The sequence below is a fragment of the Mus caroli genome, chromosome 8 (genome assembly GCF_900094665.2).
Source record: "Mus caroli chromosome 8, CAROLI_EIJ_v1.1, whole genome shotgun sequence".
NCBI lineage: Eukaryota > Metazoa > Chordata > Mammalia > Rodentia > Muridae > Mus > Mus caroli.
The window spans coordinates 95,412,789-95,424,682 of record NC_034577.1 but is presented as its reverse complement, the minus strand read 5'-3'; the positions used below and the strand labels follow the sequence as shown (position 1 = coordinate 95,424,682).

Genomic DNA, 11,894 nt, shown 5'->3' with positions numbered 1-11,894 from the left:
CCTCTGCCTCCCAAGTGCTGGGATTAAAGGCGTGCGCCACCACCGCCCGGCTATTTTCTTTTTTTATTGTTATGTGTTTGGGTGTTTTGCCTGTATATAAAAGTATGCCTGGTGACCATAGAGGCCAGAAGAGGGCATTGGATCTTTTGGGACTGGAGTTGCAGTTGTGGCTTGCCATGGGGATGCTAGGACTTGAACCTAGGGTCCCTAGAAGAACACCCAGCATGCTTAACTCCTGAGCCATCTCTAGCCCCATGTGTTCATTTTTCAAACACCACATTTCATAGTATAGTGCACATGGCTCAAAAAAGAGCCTGCTGTCCTTGCACTTCGACACTGCAGACAGGAGACCATCTCCAGTAATGGCTAAGGTTTGCAGAACCTTCCAGCTCAAAAGATCACACCCCAAACAGCCAGAAGCATCTTTCCCAAGGACTGCTATCAGGCAGACCTGGTAGGGGCAGGGGTCATGGAGCAAGTACCAGCACTAACATCTCATGGCCAGAAAAGGGCAGGTAGCACCATGGTGGGCCACAAGGCCTAGTTCTTAGACACAGGGCATCACTGCCTCCAGCTGTCTCCGAGTGGCTGGTGGAGCGTGGCAGGGACTGGCATCCCTGAAGAGCCAGAGTGTTGTCACTTGATCCTAACCAAGACCACTTATTCCTTCCATCTGGGTCAGATTTCACAAACTGCATTTTGGAGGGTCCCTTCTCAGTGTTTGGAAAACGACCTGTGGCTAAATAAATTTGGTAAACACTCTGCCAAGCAAGGTCCCCTTGCTTCTGGCCTCCACGAGTCCTCAGGCTGAGTAGTAGGCTACTGGGGTGTGGGATTCCTGGAGGGAGAGAGATGTACTTCCCGACTTCGTGGACTCGCTTCCTAAACAAAAACATTCTTTTTATTTTGAATCATGTATATGCCCGTGTATCTGTGGCGCCCCATATATGCACATATATACACATATGTACATGTGCACAGTGTGCACGGAGTCCAGGAGAGGGCCCTGGATGCCCTGGAGCTGTAGTTCCATGTTGTGAGATGTTGGATGATGGTGCCGGGGATCTGATGTGGGCTTACTGTGTATTTTCCATAGCTCCTTTGCCAGGTAAGGTGAGGCTGACAATCTAGGGGTAGTTCAGTAACTTGGGGCTCTTCTGGGTTAGGCTAGGTACATCTCCCTCTTCTAATAATAACGGGCAATCTAGCTTCTTTATATGTACATACTGTGCACGCACCCCTCTGTAACCAGGTTACCTAGCAACATGGGCTCACTACCTCTGTGAGGTTGTACACACACTCCTTGAAACAATGGGGTGAGTTTCTCTAACAGCAGTTGGATGGTTTCTATTCAAATGTATTCCTGTGTGTCTGGGTATAAGGAATAGGAAGGCTGGTGTGGCCTCAGCTGGTTTTGGGTGTCCATGCAGGATAGGCAAAACCACTTGTAGGCAGAATCTTCTATTTTTACCATCTTATATGCCTATGCCTAACAGGGTGTGTGTATGATGAATGTCAGATGCATTATGGGAATGGGTATGCACAGCAGAAAGATGATTAGATGTCCAAAGCTATCCATCAAAACAGAACCACCTTTGCTCCACCTCTTAGTAACATACGATTCTCTTGGGAACCGTAATCGGAGCCTTGGGCATCCTCACCCACTCGTCTTGACAGTGTGTCCCTCTCCAGTCTGTTCCATCACTTTGCTCTGATTAGAGGTACTTGCTATGGCAAGGGAGCACATTCAGAGACCTTTTAGATCTGTAGGGTCAGGCTGGAATGCTGACAAGGCACACACTTTCAACCCCTCTGGCTGTAATACAGATATGCCTTTAGTACACACCTTCAATCCCAACCAATGCAGCTAAGGTTAGGTTGTAGAAGGAAGCAGCCATATTTGAAAGTGATGTCTAATTGAGTGGCAAAGTGACAAATGAGAGAAAGATTTGACAGAATAGGATATGCCCAATTCTCATGAGGAGAGGGAAGGCAAGAGAGGTGATTTAAGAGAGCAGCACAGAAGAAGAAGGGGGAGGCAGGGGACAGGTCTACCAGGACAGTATTACTGAGACAGGTTGCGGGTGAAGACAGAATGAGCCGGAGAATGAGAAGGAACCAGAACATTAGAAATACTGCCAAAGTTCTGAGGCCAAGCAGAGCAATTCAGTCAGAAGCTGAGAGAAGCCAGTTTGAATCAGTCAGCTTGGAGAGAAGTTTTGAGCCAGAACAGCTGAGTTGAACCACCAGCTGGAGCTCAGAAAGCTCAATTTGCCACTCAATTAGACATCACTTTCAAATATGGCTGCTTCCTTCTACAACCTAACCTTAGCTGCATTGGTTGGGATTGAAGGTGTGTACTAAAGGCATATCTGTATTACAGCCAGAACTAGAAAGGGTGAGCTTATTCAGCAGTCAGCCTCTGAGATGGCAGTTACATCTGGTGAGTAAGTTACATTTACACAAATTGGTGCGAGCTCTTCTTTTCTTTTTTAAACCATTAGGTTAATTTATTGAAACAGTTGACTTAGGTATCTACAGTGGTGACTTTAGCCTCCACTCCTGGCTCCATATTAATGGAAGCAGTCCGCTCGACAACCTCAGAAGGACAGTGTAAATCACTGAGTAGCTTGTGGATCCTCTTTTGGAAATGATCACGTTTGGAACCTTCACCACGAGGTGTTTTTCTGGTAGTGATGCTCCAGGTCTCGGTACGCATGTGCGCCAGCCTTTTCACATTCAGAGTCTTCTCCTTTGCGCCTTTGATCAAGTCCACACAAACCTCCTCCAGCGACTTCACACTGAGGGTGGTAAGTGTAACTCCAGTATGGTGACTTGCCATCTCAGGCTCCACGGGCCTCTTTCCTTTAATCTTTAAATACCATGGCTGAGGCATGGCTTCCTGACCGACTTGTTCTTCAGCAGGAGGGAACAGCGGTGAGTCAGGATGGAACAGACTGTACAGCGTTCCACAGCTCGCACCACCACATCTCAGCTGAGCCCTTATTTCCAATTCTTTGGATAAAAGGCCAAGAACCTAGAAATACTTGCTGCAACCCTGACAATTCTGACCACTAGTAAGAAAGGCAGCAGGTTCACAGGTTCTGAGATTACAATATAAGCATCTTTGCATTGGAGGGGAGTCCTGTGGTCTATCATCCCAAGTCTAGCTGATATTCAAAGTCATACCTGTCCAATATTGTGAAACTTGGTAGTTGAGAATGGGGCTGGGGGTAGGGCTTCCAGATGGGGAGATGCAGGACTTTAGGTCCTTGGCTATACGGGCTGGTTTTGTGTGAACTTGACAGAAGCTAGAGTCATCAGAGAGGAAGGAGCCTCAGATGAGAAAATGCCTTCATGAGATCCAACTGTAAGGCAGTTTCTCAATTAGTGATCAATGAGGGAGGGCCCATTGTGGGTGGTGCCATCCTTGGCCTGGTAGTCCTGGGCTCTATAAGAAAGCAAGCTGACTAAGCCAGGGGAAACAAGCCAGTAAGCAGCACCCCTCCATGGCCTCTGCATCAGCTCCTGCCTCCAGGATCCTGCCCCGTGTCCTGACTTCCTTGAGCTGTGAAGAGCAAGGTGGAAGTGCAAGCCAAATAAACCCTCTGCTTTCTAAGTTGCTTTCTGGCCATGGTGTTTCATCACAGCAATAGAAACCCTGACTAAGACACATGACCAAGAAGGGTGTCTATGGGAGTCAGAGTCTCCGCTCTCCCTGATTTTTGGAGACAGAGGCTCATGTCACTCAGGCTGGCTCAAACCCGGTATGGAGCTGAGCTGATTTTGATCTGATTCTCTGGCCTCCATCTCCTGAGTGCTAACATGCACTTGGGTATCTTACAGACACCAATCACCATGTTTGTCTTCCTATTTCTTTCTTTAATCCCTTGGCTGTGGGCAGATTAATTCCTTGAAGAGAAGGCTGGAGTGGCCTCCTTTTCCACTCTCCCAGACCTCAAAAACTGGCAGACTCAGTTTCCCCCTTCTCATGGGATTCTTCTGTTTGCTTTGGATTTCTTAGCAAGTGAACCATTTCCCCAGATCTAGACACCTTAGTCCCCAGCACTTGAAACCCATTGGGCCTAAGAGCCACCCACTTCTAATTCTCAAAGGGAGGCCATGATTGGGAAGGAGAGTGAAAACGCTGGATGGTTGCTGAAGTCCCCTCTCCAGCCTCACATGTTTGAACCTGTCCTGCTTCTCCATGGCAGCTTCCTGGCCTGATGCCTGCCTCCACATGCTGAAGCCTGGTTATACTCTCTGGGCCCTCAAGAGAGTGCTGGGCTCAGAGAGAGACTGCTTTCACTGACTGCCCAAGCACTTAGCTGCAGGGAAGCAATGGGGATTAGTACGGAGGTTGGACAATGGCTATTCGAGAACTTCTTTTGTCTCAGCAGGCTGGAGAACCTTCACTTTCAACAGCCCTAAGGTCCCTTGTATAACCTATGAACTTGGGCTCATAAAGGAGAGAGATCCAGTTAAGGATGTGGCCTGGGCACAGGGTCCCAGGCCTGAGACTCAGCACTTAACTGTCATCAAGCTCATGTGTAACATCAGGGAAAGGGCTGTTTTCTGTCAGAATAGAACATGTTGTTACATGTTCTCTCCCTTGCTCTGCTGCCAACCACAGTCACTTAGAGGTTCCAGGAGAGTCCTGTCCAGTCCAGTCAGAGTCCTGTGAGATCTGATACTTGCTTTCTGGAAGAGAGCATCTCTTCATTCAGGAACCAACCAAGTCAGACATGGGACATTTATCGTCATTTTACCAATGGGAGAATGGAGACAATGTGGTGGTCAGAGTCCAGAGGGACAGTATATCAACCCATGCCCTTGGACTTCCTGTATCTAGCCACACATGAAGCCTGACTTATCACTTGGACAATTTAGTCACATGACCCAGTAAGTATTCTTTCTTGCCTCTTGCAATTGAATAAAGAAGGGGGTGATGGTTGGAGCTCAGAGCCTGTCAGAGGGTCAAACTCTCCATCTTAATAGAAAACAACCCTGCAACCCCTCCCCAGGCCCCAAGGACTCATCCTGATGAGGGTGACAGTTTTGTGGCTGAGACTTTAACAGGGCTTCTGCCTTGGAATTTCTTGGAGATGTGCTGAGCAGACACAGCTCTGCTACAGCCCAGTGGTCAAAGGTATACCTAGCTTCCAAGCTCAGACCCATTAGGCTTTGGCTAGATAAGGGCTCTTGGGCTCCAGAGAGTTAGCATGGGCTTGGGAAGTACTATATAGCTAAGCAGAACAGAACCCAGGACAATAAATCTCTCTCTGATGATAAAGCGGTGGCTTTTATATCCAGTCCTTGGACAACCATGCTAGTGTCAAAGGATGCAGACAGGAGCTGGGAGCAGGCGTGAGCTGCACCTGGGTGTGCAAACGAGAGCCTTGCATGGAGAGGGTACTTGTGTGGGCACCAAGGTTGTCTGAGTAAACGTGTAGGAAGGAGGAGGGAGTTATGTAGTGGTGCCATGTACATGCACACGGTTTGTATATGAACACAGGCTTAACCCAGTGATGGTGGAGGGTGCACATGACTGCTGTAGCCTCACTAGTGACTTGTTCTTTCCGTCTGTGCTTCAGTGAGGCCTGGTGCTTAGCAGTGGCAGAGGCCTCTGGTTGCTATCCAAAGCCTGAGACTTTCTGTGCCCATCCATAATGATTCAGCTATGGTATGGCTTTGTCTGCCAACAGCTGTGGCTTCCCTGTGTGAAGGCCTCTTTTGATCTAAAGAGCCTGCATGGCAGAAATCAACACTCCATAAAAGGCTGTCTCCAAATAGTGCTGCTGAGAGCCAGGTATAAGTTACACATAATCTGTCACCTCCGAATGCCTGACATTGAGGCCTTCAAGGTGTGGTGTATCCTGTCTCTTGGGTTGCCACTGGGAGAGTTTGGTGGTCTGCATCCTTTCAAGCTTTCATCTCCCGCAACCTCCATCTTCTACTTCCCTGATGCTATTTCCCTGACCGGCACTTTTGATAGTATGGCCATGTACCAGGAGTTGGTCCTGCTTCTTCCTGGCTTACCATTCGAATGCTGGACTATCACATGCCATCTCCCAGGGATTCCAGGCACCCAGATGTTCTCCTTAGGCCTTGTCCCTGGCAAAGAGAGGGCTCAGGCTCTTTGTAGGAATGGGCAGAGCCCTGAGCAGATGCCTACAGTCCAAGGAGTAAGTGGATAGAAGAGACAGGCAGAATCAAGAGGCTGAGAGTCCCAGGAGTTTAAATCGTTAGAACTAGTGTCAGTGTAGGTGGTCTGGGTGGGAGTCAGCATGTGGCTGGACACCAGCACCGTAAAGGAGGTGGAGCCCCACAGTGCAACATAGTAGCAAACAGAACAGAGGGCTAAGTGTTTTGCATAGAGAGGAGAATGCAGCCAACAGGAATTATCAGAAAATGAGACCCAGCGACAGAGTCTCCTCTTGAAAATCAGCGGTATAATACAAACCCAGGATCCAAACATCAGGCTCATACAGCTGTGAGTGTCCCACAGCAGCAGTGGGCTTAAAAATAAAAGGGATTTCCTCCTCCTCCTAGGGTAGAGTCTGTGACAATGAACAGTGGCAGCAGAGAGCCAGCAGGGGGCAGTGTGTGCTTGAGTTTGGCCAGTTGCAGGGCAGCAGGCCTAGGGATTTTTCAGAAGGAACCTGTGGGTCCCTGTCTCATAATACCCCCGACACCCCCATCTGCCTCACTTTGTTCAGGATCACACCCCAATTTTAGGGTGTGATTTTGGGATTCTCTATGCTAGCGGAAGGAAAACATGTCTGAGAAAGACAGTCTCTGTGCGTAAAAAGAGGTCACCAGGCAAAACCTCTGTCTGAAGGGCAATGAGAAAGATGAGTGTTTCTGCAGAAGGAAGCATGGAGCATATTTCTGTCTATTTTCCTCGGAAGGATAAGCCTATGGAGTACTGAAAGCCAAAGGATGGTACCTTTGTGTATGTGGAGTCAAGTTCTGAAATTGGTGGCTCATCATATCGTCACATCAGACAGGTCTCAGAGGAATGGCAGCAGGCTTCATAAGAAGGGGGTTGGGAGATGGCTCAGTAGTGCAAGCAGGAGGATCTGAGTTCAGATCCCCAATACCACATAAAGTCCAGGTGCAGCAGCACAGATAGCCGGGCACAGGAGGTCTGGGGAACTTGGGTGGCCAGCCTGTCTAAACTAATAGGGAAGCAGAGACAGGAAGATCGTCCCCTGGGCTACATAGCAACATTTGTTTCTAAAACCCAAATACAAGCAGAGAAACAAAAGAGGAAATCCCATGAGACTGTGCAGACACCCCTCCCTACGAGAGCGCCACCTGGCGCAAACTTGAGAAACAGCCAGCTGGGCCTATCAGCATTCAGAGAGGCATACCTAAGACTGCTTGTTTAGAGGGTTCCCTTCACCCTCTGAATTTGCAGCCACCAGGAACCCGCGGGGTCCCTATGCACTCCTCAAAAGTATCACTTCCTTCTACATCTTTGTTGATAATGAGCATTTATTTTGAGTACAGAAAAGATACATTGCTGCTTATTCAGCCTAACCTAGGAAGGAGAAAAAGCTGCTCTGTAGATCCCTCCGACGTGTTGAGTAGGCAGGGATGTTTTTCTGCCCCCACCACTTTCCAGAGCTCTAGAAACAGGCTGCCTTTCTTAAAAAGAGTCTCGTCCCCGGGGTGTTTTAAAGGCTAGACAGTACAACAGACAGACATTTTTTCCTAGAAAGCAGAACACCACAAAGGTGGGCAGAAGGGCTTGTAAACAAGGTTCCCTCCCCGAGGCCTGGGACTCTAGGGTGCTACCCGCAGCCCGTAGCCGCCGCCTCCCGGGCTGCCCGAATGCTACAGAACTGTTGGTTGGGGCCCTTTCGGCTCTGCATCAGAATAAATGCTTTTTCTATAGAAAATAAAAATCAAGATAGCTATCCGTGCTACCCCTCTGCTTAGGAAAGGGATTGCTGAATTTTCTTAGCCCTTCATTGGAGGAGTTGAATGTGGTAAGGGGTTCAGTGGGGATGGGTCTGCTGTTCTGGGATGACCATCAGAAGGTAGGAGTCGGGGAGGCAGGAGGTCTCACTCCCTGCCAGCGGCAGTGCTGACGGGACCCTCCTCAAAGGTGCTTAGCTTTGGCAAGCTGGGTCTTCAAAGATGGCCTTGTCACCTTATATAGTCTTCGATGGAGATCACATCGCTGGAGCTCAAAGGCTAATATCTGAGCCTATCTCCAACCGGCTGCCTCCACACACCTGCTTCCGTGATGGGATGTTGGCAGCAGACACTGGTCTCATAGTGACATGAAGTTTTTTTTTTTTTTTTTTTTGGGGGGGGGGGGGGGGGGTTTTTTTTTTTTTTTTTTTTTTTTTTGTGGTGTGTGTGTGTGTGTGTTGTCTCTGTGTATATCCCGGAGAGGCAAGGCCAGACTTCATCAACCCAGTCCCCAGCTGGGAGTTACCACCCTGGATGACAGCGCTGGCTTTTTGGTTGGTCTGAGACCTCTTAGACCCAGGCCACCAGGGCTGGCTGGGCTGAGTAGTGGACTCTTCTGTGCCTCCTCTGAGTGGTGTCTAGGAAGCATTATGTGTGTGGGGGGGCTACCCACACCTTGTTTCTCTTGATCTCTCAATCCTGGCACGGACATTAGAAGAACTGTGTTGTTCCTCCATGATACAGGCCCAAGGGCCTGTCTCCCCCTGAAACTTAGGGTGGGTGTCTGAGCTAACCCCACTAGCACCGCCAAACTGAGGACATCGAGACAGGCTAAATGGGCTGTGAGGACCTCCAGGTCATGCCTAAGCCACCAGACCTGTTTTTCTCCCACCTCAGAAGTGGCAGGACGGTGACATTGTGGCTCTTCAGCCCTGGAGTTGAGAGATAGGCACAGTGCACAGTGGGACCTCATTGGGACCTGTCTCAGCTCCCAGTAGGATAAGCCCTGGCGTAGGAGTTATGGCAGGAAGCTGACCAAGCAGTCTCTGCAGGAGAATCAGATTGTGGCCATAGCCTAGAGGAGGCTGGGGAGAGGATAGAAAATAGGGTTTCCTATCTCACCTCTGCCCAGCACTGTTCAGAGAGGCACGGCCACCAGGCACCAGGCTGGGGAGGAGGAGATACCATGTAGGGAACACCTCATCCAAAGAAAAACTTCCCAGGTGAGTTTGTGTGGTAGTGGGACCTGTGCATATGCAGGTGTCTACATATGTGTGGGATGTGTCAGTGTAAGCACTTGGGGGTATGTCAGTATATACTGATAGTCACATATATGCATGTACATGGGTTGTGTGTGCACCTGTATGCCTGGGGGAGAGAGGGTAGCCTGGAAACACCAGCGGAACTTACAAGCTTGGCCACACAATCCTTTCAGGGCTGGGCATCGGAGCCTGGGTTGGGATGGGTGAGCCCTGGGAGTTACTCAGCTGTGGTTCTGGTCCTGGCAATGGCAGCAGGTCAGATGGAGAGCCTGTCCCACACACAGCTTCGTAAGGTGGCAGCGTGTCCATGGAGACAGTGTGGAGGCCGCTCTGACCCTGGGTCCTCTGCTCTTGTTGACGGTGGCTGCGGCTCTGGCCGCTGTCTGAGTCAAGGGCACCATTCAGCCTGGGACAGGAGTCAGTCATGGAGTAGGGTGGTGGTGCATCCGTGGGGACATACAGCTGAGTGGCCCCTGGTCCCATGCATTCCTCATAGCTGTGAGAGAAGAGTTTTCACTCAGAGGTTATAGATTCCGAGGCCTTAGGGCAGGTAGAAGAGTCCGTATTCTGTATGGCGAGGAGCTGCCCTCATTGTAGGATACAGCCAACTTCATATATGCTGGCTCCCATGAGACCCTCTAGTCCTCAGGGAGGACAGTCTGACACCCTTAGCTGGGTCAGACTTGACCCTCACATCCCATGTGAACCGAAGCAAGTCCTTACACCCCTGCCCCTCTCTTTGGGGTTTTAGATTCCCTGGAGCAAGAACAGCCTTGTCTAGGGAGGAGTCCCAGCCTGGGCACTGTGAATGGGCTCAGTAGGAACCCCTGAGACAACTCCACTGCTGTTTTCTAGATTTAGGAATGAGTCTCTAGCCCTGAAACCATAGCTGGAGGGCTAAGAGCACCTTGTCTCCTTTTAGAGCCTCCAGTGGGAGGAAAATGACATATTTGTCAGGACCAGGGTCTGGGAGAATTCAAGAAGGCACTGTCACTTCACAGGGTCCAGTGCCCCAGGGAAGGCTGGCTATGATGATTCCTGTCCCAATGAATGGCTTTTGGGATCTGTGGATCTAGATGTCCCACACCAAGGGCAGAGGCCTAGTGTCTCGCAAGCCTCCTCTATTCCTCCTGTGCCCTGGCCACTGCCCTTGAGTCTCCTTGAGCAGTGGATTTAACTCCTCCGTCCTGGGCCCTACAGTCTATTTCCTTGTGGAAAGTAGGATGGGTCATTCAATTGACTAGATTTTTCTTGATGCTAAGAAAGGCACTGTGGGTAGTTGGTGGGGGGTGTGATTCAGAGTGGACCAGAACCCTATAGCTCCTGAAGGTGTGCCCTGAGAACATGCCAATCTCCCTACTCCCCAGGGAGCCCAGCTGTTTTATCCTGAATGAGAAAGGCATTGGACACTCAAGGGTACCCCTCTGTCCTTGTGGTTCATCTAGAGGACAGGGCTACCAAGGGCTACGTCAATGGATGTAAAGATTCAGGGGGAGAGAGTCTGAGAGGAGATGGGGCTCTCTGTGAGTCCGAGCTATCGAGGTTCGTATCAGATGGGAATGGGCTGCTGAAAGCCCATCCTGCCTGGGCTAACTGAGATCAAGACCTAGATGGGCCTAGGCAAGAGTGTGCAGCAAGTCGGGGCTGGGACTGGGAAGGCTAAAGCAAGACTGAGAGAAGGCAAGGACAGGACTTAAGACAAGAAATATGCAGAGGCTGGGGAAAGGACTGGAAAGGCAGGCTGACCATACAGCACACAATGGAGACCCAACAGATGATAGGGGCTAGCCAAGTCTGGGGACTCTGTGGCTACACCTACAATCCATGAGAAAGACTGATCCTGGGGTTAAAAACAGAAGCTCAACAGATTTCCCTCCCTAAATTAATGCCGATTCCATAGTCATGATCTCAAACATACCACTACTCTTGGTCCCCAGGGAGATCCCTAGAGGAATTTATTGGGGCTCATGAAAACTGTCATGAGACCATGCTAAAACTACATGGTTTCTCTACCAATCACCCATCAGCCCAAAGAAGCCAGCTGGTGTCTGTAGTCCACCCTGGCAGCATCTCCCAAGTCATGTCCATCCTCAAGGGGACTTGCTTGGTTGGAGACAGAGGCTGTGGCCAAGCCAACTGGAATCCTTTCGTATTTACACATGGGGAGCTGAGGTTCTTGCCCTGGGTGGGAGATCTTTTTATCCAGGGAATCCCCTGCTTTCCCCACCATGGGGCCACCTTACCCTGGTGGAGAATCTGGGTACAGCTCCCAGAGCACGGTGACATCCACATCTCCCTCGGAGCTGACGTCCAAGGGCGGTGGCCAGTCCTCAGCAGGGCTGCAGGCATAGGGCATCCTGGGGCTGGAGCGGCTGTGTGTGTGTCCTCCGGATGCTGCAGAGAACAGAAGTGCAGGCAGTGCTAGGGACTTCCCGCACAGTAGCCATCTATCCGAGGTTCAGAGGTCCCCATGTGACCATCCCCTTACCAGACTCAGCTGCTTCTATCTCAAACAACACCACCAGACTGTGAACACTGCAGTTCTGGGAGTGGGGTCCCAGAGAGGAGACAAGGCTGGTCCTATCTTGAGGAGATCCTATCCTAAGGATGGAAGTTTAGCCCAGGGCATTGATAGCATGAGGTGGTACCTGCTAAGCTTTGATAAGTTAGCTTGGCCACACCCTCTTCCCTCCAACAGAGCAAGTC

General features: G+C 50.2%; 1 protein-coding gene across 1 annotated transcript in view; it reads right to left on the bottom strand.

Moving 5' to 3' along the window:
• Positions 1–7,482: 7,482 nt before the first annotated feature.
• Bean1 (brain expressed associated with NEDD4 1) overlaps positions 7,483–11,894 on the bottom strand; it is a 47,561-nt gene continuing 43,149 nt past the window's right edge. Inside the window, exons 4-5 of the mRNA XM_021170788.1 lie at positions 11,432–11,582; positions 7,483–9,684 (exon numbers count right to left, since the gene is read on the bottom strand). Coding sequence (XP_021026447.1) covers positions 9,333–9,684; positions 11,432–11,582 — 503 coding nt within the window. The 3' untranslated portion in view covers positions 7,483–9,332. The remainder of the gene's footprint in view (positions 9,685–11,431; positions 11,583–11,894) is intronic.